The sequence below is a fragment of the Catharus ustulatus genome, chromosome 4 (assembly GCF_009819885.2).
Source record: "Catharus ustulatus isolate bCatUst1 chromosome 4, bCatUst1.pri.v2, whole genome shotgun sequence".
Classification (NCBI taxonomy): domain Eukaryota; kingdom Metazoa; phylum Chordata; class Aves; order Passeriformes; family Turdidae; genus Catharus; species Catharus ustulatus.
The window spans coordinates 8,156,070-8,182,720 of NC_046224.1; the positions used below are offsets into that span (position 1 = coordinate 8,156,070).

Here is a 26,651-nt window from a genome sequence, read left to right on the forward strand (position 1 = left end):
TTTTAGTTTAAGCCAAAATAAAACCTTTCCTACAGTGCTTGGGAGGAGTATCCTGAGCTTCAGCTGGCACTGCAGTTTTGCCAGTGGGTTCAGGCACAAGACTGGGAAATGCTGAACAAGTTACTGTCCCTCAGAAAGCAGCTGCTGAGTTCTTAACCTCCCTGCTAGATGGTAACACTCATTAAACTGCCTTGTACTGGAAGTGTGGGATTTAATTTGCATCTGGTGATGGAAATGAACAGCTTTAAAGCAACAGGATAGGCAGAGAGGCTTGTTCTGTCACCAAGGTACAATGGAGGCTTTGAGCATTGTTAAGTCCCTGTGGCTTTGTAACTTTGATTATATGCCCACACATCCACATGGTTTGGTTCACACGTCCTCTCTGAAGAGCACTCTGATTTGGTAGTAAGAATGTACTCCATGTAGCTATTCTGGAACATTTCCTGCAGAACTGTGTGGGCTGGAATTGCTATTCTTGTCTCAGTTTATTCTAGCAGGAATTATTTTATTTGTGCTAAACCATAATGAAGATATGCACACATATAATTCTGCATTTCCCCCCTCAAATTAGCTTCAGAAGAAATCCATTTTCAGCAGCTCAAGTAATGCTGGTCAGTGAGTGGACAAGCCTTCAGCTCACAGGAAGGTGCTCCTAACAAATATAGCAGCTTTATAGCTCGTTTGGTTTCTTTTTTCTGTTTGTTTGTGCCTTTTTTTTTTTTTTTTCTTTTAGTCCTAGCAGCCAAAGCATGCACAGAACTACTCTCCCAGTTTACAAGGGGGGCTTCAGCCTTGGAGGCCACTATACTTCTATGGTCTCTGCAAACAGCTTCAATTCTGATTCCTGTGCTCTGGGGAAAAGAAAGTTCTCATGTGTTTAAGCTGTTTGCTGTAAAGCTCTCATTACAAAGCTATCCAGATGGTAGATTTTTCATGGACTAAAAATTTAAAAATATAAGAAATTCTGATTCATCATAAAGGATAGTGACCCAATCATCCCTGAGAACTATTAATGCTCATGGATTTCAGTGAAGTTGTATATGTTATTAATTCAGATCAGGACACTCTTCTTGAAATTCTCAAGTGGAGATTTTCTGCAATATTTTAACATCTTGATATTAGGGAGTATTTTTTCAAAAAACCTCAAGAGTCAGGCTCTTAGCTGATGCAATTGGTTTCAGAACAGTCCAGTTTTCCAGCAATTTTTCATGTTGATCTGAGCACTTGATTATGAAAATGCTATCCTGGTTAAGAGACCAACAAGATAAGAGCATGGATGGAAGGTTTTGCAGAGGAGCTGACACCTAAGACAGTGTCTGGTCAGTGGAGTAGAGGACAGTGGGATGTAAACCAGAGCTATGTGCACTGAGATTGAAACACCTGAGGCACACCTCCAGTGTAGCTCCATGCTGCCTTGGCATGTGTGGAACAGCTCCAAAATTGCAGTGCAGATCCAGCTTCTGCTAAGTGAAATAATTTATTCTGGCAAAGCTCCAGGGAGCAATTTAATCAAGCCCTGGTGCATGCAATTAGTGCCTGAAATCCATATGTTGCCACTTAAGTAGCAACAGCGGCCAGGTTTTTTCCCTGTCAAACTGGTGGGTTTTGAAGATGCCTTTGAAGATAAGTCTGGAAGTTCTGCATCTGCAAACCAAAACAGCCACTTTGCACAGCCTGAACAAAGCATTCAGAGAGATGGGAAACCTTTATTTGCCCTGTGCTGGGCTTATTAGTGCAGCCACCAGCCTGTGGTCAAGTGCGCACTCCCCAGGCACACCTGGCTCTCTCTCAGCTGCTGGATGGTGGCTGATCTGGTGCCCAACATGAGCAGGGCTGTAAGTCCAGTGCTACCCATGTCCCTCTGTAGGGACATTGGCACCAGCAAATCCTGCACATGGAGTGGCCACAGCAGTGCCAGGGGAGACCAGTGTCCCTCTCCACATCTGTCACTTCTGCTTCTCTGAGCTGCAGGGACAGGATAAATGCCTGTGGGATATTGCCAGTCTCGTTTAAAGCACTGAAAATGGCTTCATAACAACCACCTGCAAGGAGCCATGAATTAGATATAGCTAACAAACACATAAACCTGGTTTCTCAGTGTGTTTGTGTCCATTCAAGAATCCTGCTGGTAAATGGGGACAGATAGGTGACACCTCTATGTCTCAGTAACCTTCGTCTGTCTTATGATTTATTGAATCTCACTGAACATTTTCTTAACATTCATAATTTTTTTTTGCTGGCAGTAGGATTTATTCTGATGTTTTTGTTAAAATTTCCCTTTTTAATAGCCCAGAAATTATTACATGGATTTTTTTTTTTTTTTGAATGTGTGTGGGACTGGAAAACACAGGAAACCTTTTGGAGAAAAGAAGAAAAGATCAATCTCAAAAGTGCTAGAACAGGTAGGGTATCTTTACCATAACACACAATATGCAATACACATATTTATTAGACAGAGGAGGCCCCTTGTTAGATGACAGTGCTCTCTGCCCTTCTGAAATTTAACCATGCGAGAATCCCATGGCACTTAACATGGCTTAATGAATTTAATTTCACAGAGCTCCTTTGAGACAGGAAAGAGCTACTCTGAACAGACAATGAATTTGGCCGTGGAGCAGAATAAGATTAAGGTAAAGGAGGTTTTTCTCTACTGAGAAGCTGGGTAAATTTCTGTTTATATGAGCTGCAGTCTGTCCTAATGGAGACTCTGTCGCTGCCTTTGGTCTCCTGAAAAAGTCATTCTATTTCTGGGAATAAGTAACAAGTCCAGATTCCCAGAGCAAGACCATGGCAAAGCCATGTCCCAAGGTTTTCCTAATTTCTAGATCACTGCTATACACAGGGCCTGAGCTCTTGCTTTGAAGGAACATAGACAGCTGCTAGTGTAAGTTTCATCCAGTTCCTAAATAATGCTAATCTACCTTGTTGGCTTTTTGTTATTATTTGGGCAGTTGGAAGTCAAACTGCATCTAAAGCATTCATACCAATATATAATACAGGGGTTTCATTCTTATTTAAAATTTCTTGTTTCTTAAATCTAAAAATATACCAAAATTTTGGCAGAAAGAACTATTTTATAAATGCAGGAAGGAAACACATTTTCTGAATGGGATGTGGGTGTGTGGTAGGTGGCAATGTAAAGACTTAATGAGGTACCTCTCTAGTCAACAGTCTCACTGGCCTATGCAGTCTCCCCATGGTCCCAACTCCTGGGATGTACATTTTTCCTCGGGTTAAAATCTCCCCTTTTTCAATTTATAAGTATTTTCTTCTATCCTCTGGTCCTGCACCAGAGGATAAAAACATTTACTTTGTGTTCCTGAAAACAAACCTGCACATACTGAAAAGCTGATATTGGACTCCCACCAAACCTTCTCCTCTCCAGGCTAAACATGTGCAGTTCCCTCAATTTCTTCTTACAGGGTTTGTGCTCCAGACTCTCCTTCCCATGATTGATTGTGTTTACTGAATCATCCTTTTACCAAGGTACCCAAAGTTAGAAGTAATATTCTAGATGTGGTCCAATGAGAATAGAATAAACAGAAATATTTATTTCCATCTATGTACTGGCTATGTTTCTGCAGACACAGCCCAGCAGGCTGTGAACCTACTGAGCTGCCAGACTGTAGCACTGGCAATAATAATGAGCAATACTGAAAAGCTGGGCTCCACCATAATTTTCCCTCTCCTCTTGGGATAGAGTAGGCTCCTACCCGGGACAGTGTGACCCAGAGTAACTCAGTCTGGACACTTCTGACACACTCACATAATCTGGGAGTATTTGGGAGGAGGAGAGTTCAGTGATGCAAATGCAGCTGCTCACCTTGGGCCCAAGAAAAAGAATCACTCCAAGCTAATTTGTTTTCAAAAGGAAATTAGGACTTTAAGAGCCTCACTGCTTTCAGAACTGATAAACTTTCATCAGTCTGGAATGTCATGTCTCCCTAGCCCATTTTAAAACTAAGGGTTTTCTCTGGGATGTTATAATAAGCACTGTTGAAGGCAGTGACTGCACAGGGGCTGTGTCAAGACCTGCAGCAGAAAGCACCAATTTGGCTTCAGCAGGACTCCAAGCACGGACCCCAGAGGGTCCCTGGGAATGCCAATATCCCAGTTAAATCATTAAAGGTCAGCTGTAAGGAACTCATCCAGATGCAGTGAGGTTATTTAGCAGTCCCAGCCTGGCTTGTTCTCCTATGGAATTTTCTGGTGCATTGCAGAACTGAAGCTGTGGTTTCCATCAGCTTTTTCACTCTTTGGCATTAAGAGGGCTGTTGCCTAATTTTAAAGTAATGTTCCTTACCAAAACTCCTTCCAAAAGGTAACTCAGAAAAAGATAATTCACTACCAAACAAATAAGAATGTCTGTCATTTTTTGTTAGCAGGAAGAGGGGTGAAGGAAACATTATTTTTAGCCTTGCTCTTCTCCTGAAAATTTAGGCAATGAAGCTGGGAAAAATATAGCTAAATATTTGCAGCAGACTCAGTAGCTGCCACACAGAGAAAAGCAGTGTTTGAACTGTGAAATAACTTCTGCAAAATGAACATCAGAAATAAGGAATACTGTCAGAATAACAGCTAGGATTTCTGCACAGGATCTGGGAATTTCTTTTTAGAATTGAGTTGGTCCTGTGCAATAATAAGTAAACCATGGAGGGTGTGCAGAGAAATGTTGTGCTTTGATGGAATTGTTTGGAAATATTTTTTCTTTTTTCCTGCAGGGGATGGCACACTGAGCTGTCTCTTTGTGAGCATTACTGTTGAAGTGAAGCAAGCTGAGCCCCAAACTTGCACGCTGAAAAGAGATCTGTGCAAACACCTTGCTTTGCATGAAGAGTGCAACTCTTCTCTGAGACTTCATAAACCTGCCAGTGACTCATGTCCCATTTACACATGATGAGAAAAGGTACTAAAAGTGGGTCTGTTGGAGCTAAAGGAACATGGAATTGCTTCTGGAGTTAAAAGAGCTATTGGTGATAAATATGGTAATTTGAGAGCCATTAACTGATGAGTAAATCCTAGTCAGAAGGGGTAGAACGAGTGTAGAGTAAGTCCTAGTTAGAAGGGGTGGAATAACTATAGGTGATGTCTAGGTGACCCTAGCTAGTTCTTATTTTTGGCCACTTTCTCTTGCAGTGGCATCCTTTGCCCCTTGGAACAATTTATTGCTCTCTACAGCTGCAGGAGATTGCAGCCAGATGAGGGTTGGTCTCTTCTCCCTTGTAACAAGTGATAGGACAAAAGAAAAGGGTCTCAAGTTGAGCAAGGGGAGGATTAGATTACATAGCAAAAATATTTCTTTACTGAATTGGTGGTCAGGTATTGGAACAGGCTGCCCAGGGATGTGATGGATTCACCAGCTCTGGAAGTATTCACAAAATATGTAGATGTGGCACTTGGGAACATGGTTTAATGGTGGACTTGGTAGTGCTGGGTTAAAGGTACCACTTTTCCAACCTTAATGGTTCTATGATTCTGTGATTGTATGGTAGAGCTCCTTCCTTCTAACCTGTGATCTCAGTGGTTACTTAACTATCCCTGTAAATTCTTGCAATTTCCCTTAGCAAAAGGAGAAAATGCACATACTGGAGAAATTAAAATTATAGCCCAAAACCAAATCAAAATGATTGCAAAGTAATCAGTTAGTGTGGGATTTTGAGAGAAGCCAGAGGGAGGTACACATATTCCTTTGAAATCCCTAGGAAAGAAATGGCCAGTGTTCTTTGGGCGCTTTGAAAATCTCAGCCTAGTGGCTGTTCTGTTTCTGAATGTGGAATAAAACAAAGAGAGGAACAAACAGCAAGGGTCTGGCTGAGAGGTATTGGAGAGAGGGGAAGAACAGAGATAAAAGAGGAGAGAGCTTGAAGGAGACACATGGAAGCTGGCAAGTGCACGTGTAGCTTAAATGCTGGTGGTGGGTGATGCATCTCACAGAACAGATTTTTTAATAAGGATCTGGTTTACTTTTACAAGCACAAAATCACCAGAGGCTGTCACACAAATTTAAGGATTTTACACTATTTTCAGGGGTGATGGAAGTCAGAAGCTATTGTTAAGACTCTGGTTGGGAGATGGTTTCTCCTTGGAGGAAGGAAATGGAGGTGATTAGCTTTCAGGCTCCATGAGCCCTTGGCAGGCTTTTGTGGCTAAGGAGAAATGACAGCCAGGAAAAGATTGCCAGTAAATGAGTACATATTTTGAATTTCATGCCAGATGGTCACTCACAGGAGTGGCTTCAGCTTTTGTGATAGCAGTAATGCACCGTTAAACCTGCTCCAGTGGTTTTGTTACGGTTTACTTGAGACACAGCAAGGAACTGAAGAGATGACAGCAGGGCACTGGATTCTGTTCTGCCATTTTTTCTGGATGAGGCTCTAGCTTGGAAATAACTTTCATGGTTGTGATCTGGAGGTCTTGTGGGTTGACAGCCAGCTTAAAATCTTTACATCCATGTGAATGCATACATAGAAATTAAAAATACAGGCCACCTAAAGGAATGCCTTAGTTTTTGTAAGAGCTGACTGCAAGGAATGGACCCTAGTCTTCATTTTCAGAAGAATCCAGTTTTCAGAAACAGGGAAGAACATATCCAGCACTTGAATAAAGGTATTCCTGCTTCCACATGTATATTCCTGACAAGAGCTGACCTAAGAATCTTAAATATGGAAATGGGATTGGCTATGCAGGTCCTTCTCTGCAACTGAATACTGCCTCTTTTTCTTATCATTTTTACTGTGTCAGTCTCTCCATGGAAAATATGTTTGAAATTTCTGTTGTGAACTAAGAAAGAGTTGATAACCTGGCTCAGATGAAAAGCCATGAGCCCAAAAGAAAATCTTCCAGATTTTGAATTCTTCACTTCCTGATTCTATATTCAACTCAAGTCACAATTTTATTTCATGAAAACAGATTTTTAATTATTTTTTTTTAACATGAGCTTTTCCATTGACTGAGAATCCTGGCTTGAGTTTGAAGGATCAAATGCTGTGCAGATTGGGCTCACTGCTAATTTAAACACAACATCTAAAAACTAATTATCCAGATCATCATTAACGATAATAGCCTAGTCTGACCAGAAAATAATTAAGCATTCTGCATTCTCTTGTTGTTTTTAGTCTCTGCAAAAAGTGCCTATTGCACATACTGACTCAGTGGGGAAGGTGTTCATTGCTGATTTACCAGCAAAATCTTTTATTCCTTAGTGGAAGGGTAATGAAAGAAGTACAAATCTGACAGCAGGAGCATCGTGAGGTGATTTGGCAGACAGCTGTCCAGACAAAAAGCAGAAGAGGGTGGGTGAAGGGAGGGGAAGAAAAAATATTGAAATATAAAGACAAATTCACAGGAGGGAAAAAAAAAAGCCAGAAATAATTTTTGTCTGAAGAACTCAGCATGTTTTATTTTAAGGCTAAGAAACTGCACTGTGGACTTTATGGTGTTTACAGCTCTCAGCAAAAGAAAAATGCTTGCCAGGGCTACATCTGGAAGCATCCAGCACCCTGGATGCTACTTGAAAACACAGGGAATGGGGGTGCTGAGCCTTGCACACACACACCTGGTGAAATATTTTTACTTTCAGCAGAGGTGTGATTCCAGTTGTTACTGGATCTGCTCTGTACAGGTGACTGGCTCTGAAATGGCTAAGGCTCCAAAAGGCTTGACTTTAATGCTTCAAAGTCCTTACCATTTCAGGCTTGGTCTGAAACGTCTATTATTCTTGACAGGGATTTTCTTTTGAAACAGAACTTGTGACTGGCTATCTTAATGGGATGAGCAACAGGAGTGAATGGCTTAATTATGTCTTCTTTAGGGCTTAATACATCTTTTTTAGGTGGTGTGAAATCTAGAGGAAAGCTAAAAAAGGGAGACTGAAGGAAGGCCAGCACAATCCTTGTCAAGACAAAATAAACCACTGAATACATTTTTCTAGCTGGAAGATGCCTGATGACAAGTTGAATGATTTGTGAAACTATTTATTTTTCTGAAGAACTGTATTAAGAAAGATCATATGTTTGAAAAACTATTGACAAGTCTAGGGATGATCATAGAGTAACTATAAGTATTGATGGAACTATAAGTATTGTTCCATCATCCTCCTCAGGTTTTGAAAATTGTATGACATGCAGATTTTCACACAGCTATATTACCATTTTTTACATGTATTGGTTGGGAAAATCTATAATCAGGACTTCCAATGTCCATCGGACAGCTGCTCCAAACATAAGATTTTGGACTATGAAACATATATATACACTCTATTATGTATATTGGATGTGACTGCATCCAGTCTACTGCCTCAGATTTAGTCTTAGATCAGTGATCAGCAGAGACTGGCTTCAAAAGGACAGGCTGTCAGGTGTTGGACAAGAGGCCACTGGATACTTTAGAAATGTGATCTGACTCCCTCTGGGTTTCTGGGAGGGAATGAAGCACCTGTACCATTTCCTCTGCTCTGACTATTTTATAAATGTGTCTTTTAGGCTACCTCATATCTTCATGTTCTTTGGACACACTTGAACTTAGGGTGGACTAAGAAACACACTGACCACAAACCAAAGCTACAGCCAAAAAATTGCCATTTCTCCACCAGTGGAGAGGGCAGTCAAATGATGCTTCAAAATATTTTGCCAGCCTTCAGACAGCTGTAGCTCTGGGCACTGCAGAACCAAAGGAGTTATCTTACAGCATATCTGCTTTTTGTTTCTAGTCACTTCTGGAACTCATTTAGCTTTTAGCATCCACAACAACCTTCCATTTTCTGGTTTCATTTGATGTGCTCTTTGTGTGATTTGAAGAGACAATGAATAATGATTTCCTTAACAGTCTGTGCTGCCCAAGGTTCTGTACCTATCATTTTCCCCCTTCAGATGTCTCTTTATCAGCCTGAAACGTACTTGTTCTTTGTGCTCCAAGTGATCAGACTCACATAACTGGTGAAGGATACATTCCTGCTCTGAGAGCTGGTCCTCAGTGGGACAAAACCACTTCAGCTACAAGAGATGGCTGAGGTTCTGCTCTGCAGAAACTGTTCTCCTGCACTATGGGTAAGGATTTGCTCTTATATTCCCTACTATGAAAACACAGATGAGTTACACACTGGAGTACAAAAGGAAATAAAATGTAATTTCTTTAAATTCTTCTGTGCTCGTGCATGTCCTGTGGGATCTGACCATGCTCCCAACTGATGGGATTTAATGCCTTCACAAGAGCAGAACCAGTTCCCCAGAGTAATTCTGATGGAAACGAACATTGGATGAACCCTTGCCCTATTTATGAAACAGGCAAATGAGCTTCTGTGGGCTTTCTGTCACTGCTGGGATGGTCTGCAGTGCACAAGAACTCTTATTGCTGTTGACACTGGTGCAGTGATTAAGGCCTGTGCTCAGTCTGGAAAAGGTCCCACAATGAGTCTGAAAAAACATCCTGCACTGTCAAGCCCTTGGAAACCTGCAGCTGACCATGAAGAAATACCAGATGTGGGGTCTTAGTCTACATCAGTCTGGGCTTAAGACACCCCTCACTTGTGATTATGAGTCATGTGAATTGGTTTATTTTATTTGACCCAAAATAATGTGACCACAGAATCACATAATCATTTAAGGTGGAAAATATCTCCAAGATCACACAGAGTCCAACCTTTGACTGAGCACCACCACATCAGCCAGACCATGGCACTGAGTGCCACATCCAGCAATTTCTTTAACATGTCCAGGGAAGGTGACTCCACCACCTCCCTCCCTGAGGAGTCTGTTCCAGTGCTTAACAACCCTTTCTGTGAAGAAATTCCTCCTGATGTCCAACCTGAACCTCACATAGCACAGCTTGAAGCCATTTCCTCTCAACCTGTCACTGGCTGCTGGGGAGAAGAGGGCACCCCTCATCTGCACAATTTCCTTTCAGGTATTTGTAGCTCTAAGGTCCCCTCTGAGCCTCCTCTTCTCCAGGCTAAACACCCCCAGCTCCTCCAGGAGGAGTCCTTCACAGGGCTTTCTCTGTACACCACTCCCCATCTCTGTTGCCTCTCTCTGGACATGCTCCAGCACCTCAGTGCTGCAGTGAGTGTGCCCAGAGCTGGGCACAGGATGTGAGGTGTCAGTGCCCAGTACAGAGGTCACTGCCCTGGTCCTGCTGGGCACAGCATGGTTGATAAAAGCCAGGACTCCATTGGTTTCTTGGCCACCTGGACACACCGGGCTCATGTTCAGCCACGGCCAACCAGCACCCCCAGGTCCTTTTCTGCTGGGACATTTCCCAGCCACTGTTTCCCCAGCCTGTTGTGCTGCAGGGGGTTGTTGTGACCCAGGTGCAGGACCTATGCTTGGTCTTACTGAACCTCATACCACTGACCTCAGTCCATTGATTCAATCTGCAGAGTCTTCCCACTCTCCAGCAGATCAGCACTCCAGCCCAGCTGAGTGACATCTGCAAACTGACTGAGAGTTCACTCGATCACCCCATCCAGGTCATTGATAAAAATATTCAACAGCTCTGGCCCCAGTGCTGAGCCCTGGGGAACCCCACTAGTGACTAGAAGTAAAACAAGGATTTATTTTTTTTCATTTTAAATATCTGTTGTTAAAATGACAGATGTTATGAGCATGCAGCATGGCAGGAACACATCTATTCAGACACATAGGTGGTATAATTTATGATCAATGTGAAAGCAGGTATGTGCACTTACAGCTGTAGGAGTGTGATGAAATGGAAAGTTCAAAATAAATACTAAGACTTTTGGAAACTTCAGATGCCTTCAGGATACACCATAACCAGTGGAAGTGGACAGCTGCCAGAGGTTTGAACTACAGTAAGTATTTTAAATACTGAATTGAACTAATGTAAATTCAGTAAAAATCATATGTTAGACAGACCCCTGTGGCACAGTGATCAAGCCAAGACGTGCTTTTTTGGTGAACTTACATAAGCAGTGGTTCTCTCACTGGAATTGCAGATACACAGTTCTCACCTGGTGGGGCTGCTGTGACTCACCTGTATGGAGACACTGCTGTAGGAACCCCCTATGACTCCTGCAATGAGCAGTGGCAAATTCTCTTGGATGGCATACGAGCCGTCAGGGCACATGTACTCTGTTTCATCCACTTTAGTCAAAGATGCCCTGACAAACTCCAGAGACTGTTCTAAGGCATATGTATCCCTGGAACACGTGTCCAAGATGTGAACTCCAAGCTTAATTCCCGGCAGCAAGTAGTTGTCTTTGTTGATTTCATCAATAGCAAACAGCATGGCCTCCAAGCGCTGGATGCCTCGGTCTTCATTGATTCTCCCACATTCTTCTATCCCAGTGCCCTTTTCCTTGATTGGGAATAAGCCTCCTAAGACCAGGTCTCCTTCTATCTTAATTTCCTTTCTGACAAAGCTGTGGTCACTTAGGGAAAGGAAAACTCCTTTGGAAAATAAAGCTAGCGCAAGGACTTGGAGTCTGGTGAGCATCTTCATTGGTCCTGTTTTAGCAGCTCTAAGAAACATTGGTGGGAGCAAAAACGCTCTTCAGTCCTTCTGATCCATTGCCAGACAAGAAGTGCTGTCCCACAAGCCAGTGAAGAACAAGCCAACAAGCCTTTCTGCTGGACCTCTGAAGGAGAGATGGAAAGAATTAGAAAAGGCAAAAGGACACACAAAGATGTGAGATGCCTTAATCACCAACCACCCCTCCTTGAGGCAAACAAGACTTTTCCAAGCAAATTAAGGTAAACCTCTGCACACATAAATAAGTAAGAGACATGAAAGAGGAGAATCAGAAACATGACAAGAAGGAGTCTCATGTCTGATGCTTGCTCAGGGTATGTAAATGCTTGTGGCTGGACTTTCTCTCTTCAGTGTTAATCACAGTTCAGATCTCAGATCAAAGGGAGAACACAGCAGTGATGTGTATATTTAGGACATGATTTTACTTTCACTAAGGTCAGGACAGTTTACCAATGGCCTGAAAAGGAGAAAAACCAAACCTCAGAGTGAAGATCGCAATGTAACAATTTTGTAAATAAATATACATACAAAGTCTGTTTATGCAACATAGATGCATGACTTGTCCATAGACTCCTTGCCAATATCTCTCCAAATTAATCAAAGTGCTGCCTTGATCTCCCAATCCTGAGATGAATTGTGTGGCAATAGTTAAGCAGAACACTTTAATAATTTATTCCTGTACTTACCCTTTCCTTAACAGAGTATATACTATTAGAGTTGCAGGGTTATTTATAATTTAGAAACACTTAGCACAAAGAAATTGAAATCAGCAACAATTAGGATTTAACACTGAATAATGAATGAGCATGCTTATTGCAAGGCAGTTGTTTATCCTAGTAAAATTTCAACACTGCTGTACCAAATTGTGTGAAAGGATAACTTTTTATTCATATTTATTCCAACATTGTTCTCTCATAAATCAGTAATGGGTCAGATGCACTGTTAAAGGTCTCTCTCTGCTCCCCTAATAGTCTGAGCTGCAGACTGTCTCAGCAGAATTTTCCATTCAGAAATGTCAATGGAAAAAAGGCTTCCTCATCCCTAAATAATCTATAAGTAAGCTTGTTTATTTATCATGTGTGGATTATTAAACAGGTCCAGAAAATATATTTTCTGGTAATTTTTAAGAGAAGTAATGATATTTACTGTATTCAGCAGTACTTTCTGTATCAGACTTAGTACTCTAAACGTTATTTAAGTGTATACAGGGCATATAAATGGTGATACTATCCCACTGGAAATCATTGTCAGACAAAAAGGTGACATTTGTGACATAAATGGTTGTGTGATTAATTATTCAGTTGTCTTGACTTCCATTGTTTTCACCACTACTGTTGGATATCCACAGTTTGGATAAAAACAGGACTTGGGAATTTGTAAATGCAATATCATTCTTATTTACCTCTGTGGCTTCTGTTGCCACTAAATCTCAGCAAACATTCATACATTTATCTTTATAACAGTGGCAAAATGTTTGTTTTCCCTGTTTTACACTGGGGAGGAGAAGAGACACAGAGAGATTAAGATTAGCAGAAGATTCTAAATTCAGATTTTGATTTGCTTGGCACTCACAATCACTATCAAAATTTGGAAAGGTCAACCATGCCCTGAACCCCCTGGTTCCCACTGAGGCACTGAGTCTGAAAAACTTCCTAAACAAGTTCCTCCAAGCTTGCTCCTGAGTGATTTACCTAAGGTCACCAGCCCAGCACAGCCAAGAATCAAACTTTGATCTTTCCCAGTGTTCCTCTGATACCTCAACAATAAACCTCCCTTGTTTCCTATTGCTCCCTATCTGCTTTTCTGTGAGTCTTTTATAAAGTAATATTAAACCAATCTGCTTTCAGCTCTTCAACAGGACCAAGAACAACTGAGTTTCCCCAAGACAAGGCTTTGAAATGGGGCTCTCTGTAAGGTTTTCTAGAACTGTCCTGGGACATACCTGGAGCTACAGTGGATTTACCCTCACAGCAGGGAGGATGCTCTCATTCCCCTGATTCTTTCATAGGTGCTAGCTTCTCTAAATGGCATCACCTTTCACCTCTCATCTCCTCCATGTCTCAGGAATGTGTGTGTCTGACACATCCACAAGAAAGGATAGAAAGGTGCTGAAAATTATTTCAACATTGCACAGGGACAAATGATTTCCCCAGGAAAGAATGCAAAGGTTTTCTATGTTCTGTCCCTTATGCTTGTCACAGTGGTTCTGCTGAGGGAAGCTGGAATCAGGGATGGCACAGCAAGGATCAGTCCCTGCAGAACCCAAGGGATGATCTGAGTAGGTGAGGACTGGCACTTTGTGTTGACAGCAGTGGTCTGAAGGTGTCCAGGGATGTGAAAGGAGGAGGTGGTGGGAACCCCATTTAGGTTGGAGAACACAGGTGACTCATCCCCACTGTCCTGCTCTGTCTGGGGGCACACTGCTTTGTAAGGGGTGTCCATGGGTGGGGGAACATATAGGAAAAACATCCTATTTTATGCATTCAAATTGTGTCTTTTAAAATGGAAAACAGTAAATAAAAACATGGCTTAGGGTATAAAATGTGCCTCTCTCCTTTATCAGACTTGGCAGCCTGCACTGCTGCCCATGTGGTGGCATTGCAGTGTCCTGCTGAGCACAAAGGATGCTGAGGTTTAGAGTGAAGGTGTTAATGCAAAGGCTGATCTCTCAGGGGTTGTTTCCCCTTTGGGCTCTGAGGGATGGAAGCCTCCAGGGTTTCTCATGGGTGGGGCTCCTGAAGGAAGCTGTGAGGCAGATTTGGGCGGTCAGTGTGACATCTTGGTGTGATGGAGACTAAAGCAGATCACAGAGATGGGCTTGCAGCTCAGTTCCTCTCCTGTTCTCTCTGGTGTGCTCCTCCCACATGCTTTCTCTGCAGCATGTGTAACTCAGGACTATATATACAAATATTTAATACCTATTTCAGGCTGATACAGCCCATATTCCTCCTTTTAAACATGGTGAGGGTACCACTGATCATATCAGATCCTTCCTAAAGTGATTTCAGTCAACTTACTACCCCTATTGGTTTTTGCAGTAGGGTCTTCTACTAAAAGCATGTTTCTAGGATATTTAAAAGAGAAGTACTTGCTGATCAAGTGGATTTTTTTTTAATATTTAAAGTTTAAGGTCAGCTGCAGGCAGGGTTGTGTTGTTCTAGGTGTTCTGTTAGTAATAAAAATATGTGCATTCCTGCCCTATAGTCTTTGGATCTCTGGTGGAAATAGAAGTCGAGTCTGGGTTTAGAAGCAATGTAAATATCAACATGAAAAATAAACAGGCTGAAGGAGAAAAGTTTCCATACCTGCTTCAGAGGGTTTCTGACAGCATTGCTCTATCTGAACTTTAGCCAGAAGCACTTAGCTTGTGAAACATCTTCATTTGGCACTCCAGAGCCCCTTCTCTTTCCACCACAAGAAGTCCACAGAGGGAAGCTACATCTGCCCTTGGGGAGCACTGTCAGCACATCCCTTACTGAAAGCAACTCACTTGTGTACGATAGCAGCTGTGCTGCTCTCACTGAAAATCCACTTGCCTCTAGGTCTGAATCATCAGCTTTGGTGGATTGTTTCTCTGTGTGTGAAAAGCTGATTGCACACATTTACTATTTCTTGGTGTAAGACTGCTTATTTACTAAGGATGGGCACATTCTTGTTTCTGTGAAAGCAACTAAAATGAGAAAGAGGTTTGGGGTTTGGGGTTTCTGCGTTCAGCATCCCACTGATACCATCTCTAAAACTAAATCTGTCTTCCAGGGCTATATTGAGGTATTAGCTCTGGTCCTCTGCAGACCTTCTGTCTGTAGCTCATGGGGCATGGTTCAGAAATGAATTCTTATCAGACTTAGCATTTTCAGTCCATTTGTCTAGTGGGTGTCAAACTTCAAAGAGAATTGCAGCTGAATCTTCCATTTAGCCAGATGACTTATAAATCAAACATTATTGCTCATACATCAGTGGTAATTTTGTTCATGCCTTCCATCATACCAGCACCAATGCTTGGTACTGGCAATCCAGCAGCCAATTTTCCAATCTTCCAGGTAAAAGGATGGAATGGAAAGCCTTACTGAGAGCTGAGGCACTTCAGATTGCCTAGCTATTTTTCAAAACCATTAACTAATGAACAGGACAACCTACATGACTGGACTAAAGCTCTGGAGAGGTTTCCTCTCCTCCCTACCATGTGCTATATCCTAAATTTCCCCACATTTGCTCCCCTTCACAGTGTTTGCAGGGCTCATCTGTTTATGCAGCTTCCTGACAAAGGATGCAACAAGAGCTGACGTGGGTGCTGGAGAAGTTTATGTTTAGCTTTATTGTGGGTGGCTCTCCCTTGGCAGTGGAGGATTTATACTGCATTATTCAGAACTATAATGTGCTATTGTGGTGCCTGGAGCCGTATGTCAACTCAGAATCACCTGCTGTCCTTTGTAAACTTTCTTTGGAGGAGAACCATGCTCGGTGTAAGGTCACAGAGGAGGTTCCCACCACACCTGTGCTCTTGTGGCATTTTACAAATATTGAAGCTAATAGTTTCATCAATAGATTTTTCTCCAAGGTCACCCAACAGAGAAGTATCTTTCCCTGAGCCCTTGCTGTGCTCTACAAATTTCATCTTAGGGAAACAAATTTCTAAAACAAGTCCAATTTCAGCTCAAAATTCTGGTGCATCTTTCAAGTGTGACACAAAAAGCTGAATGCAAAGTTTTCTTTCTCTCAGAGATCATGAATAACTTGCATAGTAGCACAGGTCATCCAACACATTTATCACATTTCTTTGTGCCCTGGCAGAACTTGATCTTAATACCTGATGAGAACTGCACTGAAATATAACATCTTATTTAATCAGAAAAAAAGTGTTAGACAAGCTTGACTCTCCTTGCCAATTATAATTAGGGATGTTGTCACCTCTGGAAGAGAAATATTTGTGAAGTAACCCAAAGCTTACAGTGGCAGACCTGTGCCAAGCACACAAATTGCTCACACCCTGATTCTGGCTGGCTGAAACCTGGTAGCTTAAATCAGAACATAAAAGAAAACAAAGAAACAAAAATACCAGGAAAAAGTTGCAGAACGTGTGGTGAGACAGAGAAAACAAGTAAATTTCTATTATGGAAGTAGAGAAGTTTCTTCATGAAACGTTTATCAGGTGCTGACATATAAATTTGCTGAAAATTAATCAAAGTGCTTTAAATTTCAGTCGTTGACTGTTACATCTCAGATTTTTTCCCTTGCCTTGTGAAAAATGACATATCCAGATTTCCAATTAGCTGATTTTGTGAATTTAATTTCATCTGGAAAACCCATACACAAAAAACATTAATTATTGCAATTACCACCAGCAGCAGTATGAGGCTACAAACTGTACAAGTTCACGCTATGTCTAGTTCATGCCATATTGTAAAAGAGTTTGAAAAACTCTAAAAATTTAGGGGAAATTTCAGTACAAAGACATATAAAGCAAGAGATAATACATCAGTATAGAAGTAGATCACTGCTCTTAAAATACAAACTTATATTCTGTTCCTTTAGAACAAGAAGAAAAATTCAGAACACTGTGTTACTATTTGTACTGTGTTAGCATCAACATCTGATGCTTTATGTTCTCTACAATGTCAACATACAGCAGATGCCCAGCCCTCTCCTCAGAGATCTATGATATCCTATTTCAGAAAAAAAAGTATTTAAAATATTAATCACACAGGAAAACAGATGTCTCTGATGTGTTACTCTTTAAGTTTCCAGATATTAAATAATTCTACAGATTAGAATTAGATGCATTCATTTATCCTGGTGAAGAACAAAGAGCCCCTGAAGATCACCAGACATTAATATGGTGTGGAAATTTGGGTCTTTGTTAAAATACATGAGAGCATTTGGCACGGGCTGAGTTCTTCCAAAGTGAGTTTGGTCTCAGGAGGGAGAGTTACAATGAGCAGCCCACCAGAGGCAGAGCTCTGGGTCAGGCCATGCAGGCTCCTAAATCATTAGAGTTTCTCCCTACTCTGACAATAAGTACATTCAAGTGCACTGAGGAGTCCAGCCGTGAGCCCGAGGCTCTGTGCCATCTGGACAATTTGTGGTGTAATGATCTTGATGTAATGCAGGGTTAGACCTTTGAAAGTCCCACCATCTTCCCTTCTGTCTTCTTTGGAATCAGCTGAATCCTACTGCTTTTTGTCCATCTGCTTCTTTCTTCCAGGCATTGGTGACAGCTGAAAGCCCACCAGCAGTGGCTGCAATGAGCAGGCAAGTGCTGTGTGCTTATTGATTGTGTGCTAGCTGACTTCAGTCTCAGCCTTCAAGTGTGGTCCCAGAAAGGCATGGAAAAGGAAAAATGGGAGTACAAAGCCTTTGGGGACAAAGGAGCAGCTGGCTTCTGTGACCTGTGGATGTCACTGCAATTATTCCTGCTAGGTGGTGTGGGAGCACCAGGCTGAGGTCAGCAGGGTCAAATGTTGGGTGAGAGAGGTGAAGACAGAAGTGTGGAGTAGTCCTGCCCAAAGTAAACCATGATGTTTTCAGTGTCATGTCCTGGGGATGAAATATTTATCTAAGAGAAGCTTTAACACTTGTGCTTAATGCAAGTGAGGCTTAACTAAGAGAAGTTAACACCATCCAAAGTATAGCCCCCCAAGGAGTATCTGTGCATTTAGTCCTTACACACGTATTTAACCTTTCCCTCTTAATTGATTCTTAAGCATCTATTTTTTTCTGCCCACACAGAGATCATTGCTGCTTTGTGCTCCTAATCACTTCTCAGCTCTCTGCAAGCCTGCAGGGTTTTCCTTGAAGCTGGATCTCCCTGTGAACGTGTGTTCCAGCTGAGCTGCTCTGCCTGGGCATTCTTGGCTCACTCCAGAGCGAGCTGCCAGATTTCACTCTTGCTGCTGTGCCAAGATGTTCTCACATTTTGGCAATACAGAAAATATGGCTGAGCCTCTGCATATGTGGAGGGCAGAGAGTCCTTTCTTACTACTGTTTCTGTCTGTCTGGCAGCACTGGGAGCCTCAGAGCCACACCAGACTCACACAGCAGCATGTGTGCACCCTTTCTCTTCTCTGGCTGCATGTGGGGCATCTTCTGCTGCCACCCAGCCTGCTCTGATGGGACCCAATCCTGGCTTGGACCCCCAGGCAGCATTCAAACCTGGCTTGGAGCTCTCCACATCACTGGTCAGGATGGGAGAAACTGGAATAGGGGAGGTGATGGCCAGCAGTGGGCAGAGCCCCCTCTGTACCTCCTCCTTCCTGCCCCAATTTAGTGATGAGTCAAATAAAAACCTTCCCACGTTGGTGCTCCTATCCCTGTCTGGTCTGAGCTGTATCTCACAGTTTGCCACAAACACTCAGCTGGAAATTTTCCAAGTTAAGATGGTTCTCATTTGCTGATTGAGGCAATATTTCTCCCTGTGACATATTCACTGCAAGCACTTCAGAGCAGGAGCTGCTGCCTTGCCTGTGCAGGGCTGAACTCTTGTCTCATCGCCTCTCACTATTCAGTGATGAGATTTGATCTGCTTAACAGCCTCACTATCATTTGGCAACATTTTAGGCATGTCTGACCTCCTCCAGGAGAATCTCCTACCTATTCTGGTCTGAGAAAATACCAGGTGTCTCTGGGACCCCCAAAGGCATGGAAATGTTTCTAATGAAAACATTGGTTCTTTCTTTGGGTTTGCCCAGCATCTACACTATGAGGTCAAGGTGCCTGATTACCCACACAGGGTAACACAACAGCACAAAGCAATAGAAAGAGATCAAAACATGGAAACAATCTTCAGGTTTTTTAAGAAAGACCTATTTAGCATGGATTGTAGCTTTTTGATGTTTTATTTCCTTTTTTTTTTTTTTTTCAAACATAAAAGGATTAAAAATTTAACCACAGTAGCCTCTGTTGAATGATCCTTTCCTCGTCCACCCCCTTACACCCTTCCCCCCTGAGCCCAGACTGGTAACTCTTCCACCACATCAATGTTACCTCAGGCAACAGCATTCAGCAGAGTGTGAAATCACAATTAACGGAGCAAGTGTTTTGTAAGTGAGCAGAGACGGCCACAAATTACATCCTGCTATTAGCTGACTTTAGAACAACATTGTTGAACAGCTTCATGATTACTGGGCTGTGGCGTGTATTAAAAAAACATTAATAAAACATAATTGATTGTGAATTGTGCTTACTGCCTTTATAGTTCTAATCACAAAAGTCTCAGAAGTTTGCTGGAAACAAAAGCTGCCCTCAGCTATTTATGGGAACTGGATTGTAGTAAAAATTTTACGGAACTTGTTTTGCAGCTGCTGTAAATCAGTAAACTACTGAAGCCTATGGGGTTTGCTGGCTGACAGATCCTCCTTGCCCTTTTCTTTTCCAGTTGGCAAAGAAAGGCAGAAGACTGCCTTAGCTCCACCAGAAAGTACCACTGGAAGGGGAAACAATACACTCAATGTCAGGTGTGCCCTTAGATGCAGGTGATGTCACCCACAGGGACAGAAGCTGCTGGCTGCTGTTTGCAGAGAGACAGGCAAATACAGGGCTATACTGCAAAAATACTGTCATTTATGTCTCTCTTTTGGGCCCCAGATTATTTTCAAAGCTTAAATCAGGTATTCTTACAGGAACCTGGAATGTTAATTCTGATTCATGACCTTGTCTGGGCTAATGAAGGGACAAAGTACGTCACAAAAGTTTATGGCTGTGTTATAAAATTTGGATGGCCTGCTAAGAATTGATGGACTTTAAAAAGGCTGCTCACAATCAGCGAAATGTGGGACTTCATAAGAATTTGAGGCCCAGCCAGTGACACAAACAGACCGCTCTTCTTCATTAGTTGGTGCTTCAGGTACCTAAACCACACTCTCAGATTGAGAATTCCCAAAACACTTCAGCCTGCACTTGCTGATCAAGATGATGCTTAACTCCACTTCTAAGCCAAATTTAGTTGGAAGAAGATGGACCTCTGCCAAAATCCTCAGGAAAATAGGCTCAGGAATCTGGGCAGGATCTTGCCCTAGCTTATTTAAGAAGTTTCCTCACCCCACAGAGAGGTGGCATAAAGTGAGGAATAAACCTCACAAGTTCTGAATCTCTCCTGCTGTGACCACTAAAAATGCTAGTGCTAGGAGTGTTGAAAAATCTTGAAGTGGATCTAAAATTAGGTAATATAATGCTTGCATTATTTATTGACTTTTTTTTTCAGCCTATGCCCTGGCAAATAAACTTGTATAAACAGTGGGAGTAGATTGCTGAAAAGCATTTCCTGTTAAAGAGCTAGCAGCAAGAGTTATTTTTAATGAAAATAAACCAGAGAAAGAAAATTTTTCCTGTTTCTGCAAAGATTTATCTCATGAAAGCAGTGACAAACATGCCTTGTCCTGAGCAAGGGAGTGACTTCTGCTAAGAAATGAAATGTCAGTCAGTTATCACTCAGGCTGACTTCAGTTTAGTACTCAGCTCTTTGCAGGTGCATCCTGGAACAAACAACTCCAACCTGCACCAAGCTTCTCCTCTTTCCACACCACCTGTCCCTCCCTCAGATCTGATGCAAACTGCTTGCTTGGCTCCTCTCATGCAGCTCCACAGCAGTGTATGTACATGCAGACATGTATTTTTATATGAGAAGAGCCAGAACCTCACACCCCCAACACATACACTGCATTCCCTCACTCTAAATGCCCATTGCTATGGCAACAACAGCTTAACTCAAAGTTTAGAGAGGCATTTAGCACAAATTATGAAAGAAGAGATGAGACACTGGGTAAGGCCATGCGTGGTTTGGTGGCCCACTGTGGCTCCATCCACAGATTGCTCTGGGACACCCTGGGAACCTTGCCCCTTGTGGTCTGTCACCTTCTGGGTGCAGGAAACAGCTTTCTCTAGCACTGCCTTTGTCTTTATTCTTTTCTGTGCTGGCCCTGCAGCCATGATTGGCCACAGAACTGAATTTGCAGTCTGCCCAGACTGGTCCTCAATACCTCTGCTGGAATAATTCATGCCCTGGTAGTGTCAGGGGGGAGTTCCTTGCTAATGAAGGGGAGACACAGGCCCTATTTAGAGTATCTGGAACAGTGCTGGTGCTCTGCATCAGCCTATCTGGAGGCAGAGGAAGGCCCAGCTGAGTTGCAGGATAAAGCACAGTGCACGTCTGTGACACTTCTCCTTGCAAGGAGTTGCTCTGTGGTGCCAAATCTCTGACATAATGACAAAGTAGAGGAAAGACAAACATGAATAACCTCAACAATTCCTAGTGAACTAGTATTTTTCTAAAATCTGTGCAAACTTTGTCTTATGTTCTTATATAAGGCCACATCTTATATTAGCCAAGATGGAAGGTCTACAAGGAGAGGGCATGAAAGGGAGTAGATTTACATTAGCTATAGAGAAGAAATTCTTTCCTGTGAGCTATGTTTTTGTCTCTGGTAGCTGTTTTACCAGGACTTGAGAGTGCTGATATGGATCAGGAACCCCTCAGCAGTTCACATTAGCCAGCAGAGAAAGACCAGAAGCCCTTTACATGACGCGTTCCACAAGAATTTTTATTTCATGCGAAGGGTGTCGAGCATGATCCCCCCAGACAAAGGGAAGACAGTCATATTTATAGGTTCAAGGAGAATTGAAATTACAACCAATAGAAAGTTATACAAAGGACAGCATCCAATCTAAGTCGAAAGTTCTAAAGGTGAACTGACCAATTACACAAACTAATTTCTAATCAATTATCTTCTAAAGTGATAGGAGAGTGACTGAATTCTTAAGGAATTTGGCTCAGCCTTGGTATCTAGGATACCTTATCTATTAAACTAAATGCCAGGGGCAGATGGTTTGGGGGGAATTGTATCATCCACACTTTCCTATGAGGGTGAAGAGGCGCTGGAACAAGTTGCCCACAGAAGCTGTGGACTACCCATTGCTAGAAGTGTTCAAGCCCAGATTGGCTGGGGCTCGCTAGGGGGGTTGAAATTAAATGGTCTTTTAGGTCCCTTCCAATCCAAATCATTCCATGGTTATTCTATGGTGATCCTTTGCTTTGGACAAAGCATGAAATTGGCAAAAATATTCAGAGAAATGTTCATATCTAATTTTAGACATCTGAAGTGAGGTTCCTTCTTTGGAACCTAAAGCTAAGCAGGATGAACACAGATCTTAACTGTGCTCCTTTCATCCCTCACTAGAGGTGGACAAAGAGTTTTGGTCAAGGAAGAGTTAAAACTGCTTTGCATGGATGTTTGTATAGAGGCTTATTATTTCTTGGAAGGTACAGCCCACAGTAAGGATGTACTCCTGCCTCACTCCAGGAGGAGTTAGATCTGATTTATTTTGGGAGGATCAGGACTGGACATACTTTCTGTGTGGCCTGTGTGTCTTGTAATAACAAGCTCTCTTGTTATTACAATTCTCATTGCAATCTAAGATTAAGACTTGGATCTCAAATTTCACCGAGGCAAACATGAATGAATAATAATCCCATTAAAGAATTCAAGGACTGGCCAAGAGTCACTAGCTGTATTTGTTAACGAAACTGAACCAGAGGTGAGGATTTCACTGCTTTGCTTGCACTCTCTGGCTTTGACTGGGGAGAAACTTCATGGCTGCCAACTTTTCTACTGACCACAGGAAAGCAGAGCCATCCACATGGCAGCAGGCATGCAATGAAAGCCACTCTGTGATAATTGCCTCAAATTCTGCTGTCAAGCAGTGATTGAAAAATGAGAGCTGAGAAACCACAAGGCCAGGTGCATGAGAAAAAAAAGTAGGTTAGGAATTGTACATGCCAGATTGTGAATCAGGCTGCACTTCCCTCAAGGGCATATTCTTCCAGTTCCACAGATTGTTTTATGGAGAGGAAGAGGATGGAGAAGATCCATCTCTGGAGATTGTCTGTTTTTCCCAGGGCTGTGGTGTTAACCCACATGCCCATGTCATGGCTCTGGGAGGCAGAGGGCAGACGTCACATGTGATGAACTGCAGAGGAATCTCTCAGCAAGCAGGAAAAACAAGCAAACAGCAGCCCTGGACAGCAGCTCAGGGTGTTGCTGAGCCTGGGGACAAGTTCTGGGGGTCTCACTAAAAGTGCCTGGGAAGAGGGGAATTACAGGATAGCAAGCATGGAAATGCGAGGGAATTTGAGGGGAAATTTTGAAATTCATTTTCTAGGGCAGATAGCTTTGACAAAATCCTAGACCTTTAAGCTACATGACAGCTTGCAGGCAGAAAGAGCTGCAGGTCCCTCAGTTTTAAATTGAATGACCTTATGTGCTTTTTAGGACTATCACACTCAGTTTGGCAGCAAGCAGTGAAATACCCTCCCTTCATGGCTCAGGCCCAGCTACCTTTTTGTCAGGAAAGCAAAATCAGCATGGCCAACATCTTCTGCCTTTTCCTATTCCACACAGGAATGAAAAATATTCATGGAAAACAGGGAGACCTGTGAAAGCAGGTGACAATATTTAAAATGGGAACTCCTGTGGCACCTCTCCAATATAAAATGAAGACAACACTTGAGTAACAGCCTACTCTTATCACAGGCTGCTTGCTTTTGGTACATCCTAGTAGGTTGTAGAAACAACATCTACATTTGCAATAAAAAAAGGTATCAAGAAGGCCAATACTCCTGACCAGAGGAATTCTCACTGATTTGGATAAGCCACTGACAGCTTTGACTGTGCCCTACCTGTAGCTTTCCTGTCTGAAACAAGTCTGCAAGGCGTGAAATCAGGGTTTAGTGCATTCAGAGCCAAGCTTTCAGTGATGTCAGTCAAACACAGGCTATCCCCAGGTGACACTTGCCTTCTGGTTTGAGTGTTTTCTTTCTGACATATATAAGACCAGGGCATTTTATTTTTACCAAGACAGATACATTATCTGGCAGTTTCCAGCTGATGTAAAATAGGTTACAATAGTGATACAGCCTATCTGTGGAAAGCCTCTTTGCCTGTGGTTTCCTGCAGGGAGGATTTTTGGTGTTTGCTCATGGCTGAGTTCACTCTTCAGCCTTTCTTTATCAAGGGATTTTAATCACATTCTTCATTCCTTTATTCAACCACCTTTCTTTCCCCAGAAAGGAAACCTGTAACAAATTAATCTCTTCAAAGCCTGTATTTTGTACAGTTTTGTTGACACTGGCTAGTACTCAACCTTTATTGTAATTGACAGTTAATGTAATTGCATAAGCCCTATTTCCTTAGGAAAACAGCCTTCAAAAGGCCAGGGCATGCTACAGGAGCTCCACTATCCTTGCAGGGTCCCAAGCTTTAACTTTTAAACCTCCCCTATTGTTACGTAAGCTAATAGCACAGCTTTATTCCTAAAATTTGTTAATTATAGAATGTGATTCATCAAATATATTTTAGACAGTGGAATAGGATGAAATAAATTGCACACTACTGTGTCTGTTTCTCTCCATGGATAGTGAACAGGGTTTGTAGAACAGGACAAAGGAATTTCCTGGGTGGAGTGGATTCTTCAGACTCTCATTTAGTCAGTGAGGCAAATATGGCCAAAAGTTGTTGGCAAGCAATTAATTTCACAGAATCACAGAATGAGTCAGGCTAGAAGGGACCAGTGGGTCACCTGTCCAAACTCCCTGCTCCAGCAGGGTCATTCCAGAGCACAGGATTCTGTCCAGATGGTTCTTGCCTATGTCCTGTGAGGGGGACTCCACACCCTCTCTGGACAATCTGTTCCCATGCTTGGTCACTGCACAGGACTGAAATTCCTCCCCATGTTCAGGTGGAACTTCCTGGGCATCCCTTTGTGCCCTTTGCCTCTTGTCCTGCTGCAAGGCTGAACAGGCTCAAGTCCCTCAGCCTGTCCTTGTAAGAGAGATGCTTCAGTCCCTTAAACATCTTTGTAGCCCTTGCTGGACCCTCTCACTTGTGCTGAGGAGCCCAGAACTGGGCACAGGATCCAGATGTGGCCTCACTAGGGGTGAGTAGGGGGGCAGGACCACCTCCCATGACCTGCTGGCAATGCTTTTCCTAAGGCATCCCAGGATATCATTGGCCTTCTTGACTGCTGGGGCACACTGTAGCTCATGGACAGCTTGTTGTGCCCCAGAACCCTGAGGTCCTTTCTATTTTGGGCTGATTCACACCCTGCACTCTACTGACTCTATTGATGAAATGCACATACAATCACTAGAGTCACATGGGACATCAACAACAAAGATATCTCAATAAGAGGGACTCCCCTTCATTCTCAGATTTTCAGTATAGCAGAAGTCTGGCCCCTCTGTCACATTATTTGGATGCTATCAGGCCTTGTGCCTTAGCACTAAAAGCTCTCCTCTGTGAGTAGGAGCAATTCCATATGATATAGGGAGAACTCCCATTTTACAAATCCATCCTCTCTGTGGGCAGTGTTTCAGTTTCATTCTGGGATCATTGATTTGCTGGCTTTGAGTTGTTTTCTTCATCAAGCCCAGAGGATAAGCTTTTTTTGCACTGCATCTTTCTCTCTTCTATGGCTAATGCTAGTTTATTCTCCTTCAATCTTATGTAAAGCTTTTACAGGAGAATACATCTGTGATATGCTCTTCGGCTGCTTTTTGGAAAAAATATGAATAAACCAGAATAAACTGGAAGATTGTCAGTGTATTTTGCAGATTATCTGTGTTCCAACTCTACTCACAGGAAAATGCAAAGTCGATTAAAACCCACCAAGTGTAATAAATATATTTTTTGATTCTGTCAGCATGGCTAAAGATGAAAGCTAATGGCAAATCCATAATACAGTCATACAGATCAAATGATCTATCAATCCATAAGCTTGCATTCATGACAGATAAATGCTCTTATTATCTTCACAGCATGCCCCAGTTAGTCCAGCATGAACTTGGTGAGTTAACTTGGCACTCTGCAGTCAGGGTGTTGGCATGCAGGAAGTTTGTTTGCTACAATAGCATTTAAAATGCTGAAAGTTCCATTTCTTCAGTCTGTGAACTGTTCCTTTCATTGATTATTGCTCAGCTCAGCCCCTCTCAGGTGTATCTCACTCCTTGTTCGCAGTTGTGACCTCCTTGTGTTCCTCTTTCAAGCCTTCCCCCTCTTCATGCCAGCAGATTCTTTATCCCAAGTTATTTGTGCACTGATCCTCAAGTAGGAAACACCCTCAATTTCCACTCAACTAGGGCTTGAGATAACCACATGATGGGAAATATTTGACAAATTTAA

The 26,651-nt window shown here is 42.4% G+C and overlaps 1 protein-coding gene across 3 annotated transcripts in view; it reads right to left on the reverse strand.

Annotated features, from left to right (window-relative positions):
• Positions 1-26,651, reverse strand: part of GRM3 (glutamate metabotropic receptor 3) — a 102,173-nt gene that overhangs the window by 32,921 nt on the left and 42,601 nt on the right. For all 3 annotated transcript variants that reach the window (XM_033056994.2, XM_033056993.2, XM_033056992.2), the window contains one exon: positions 10,987-11,590. In XM_033056994.2, the coding sequence (XP_032912885.1) occupies positions 10,987-11,484 (498 nt within the window). In that variant the 5' untranslated portion in view covers positions 11,485-11,590. The remainder of the gene's footprint in view (positions 1-10,986; positions 11,591-26,651) is intronic.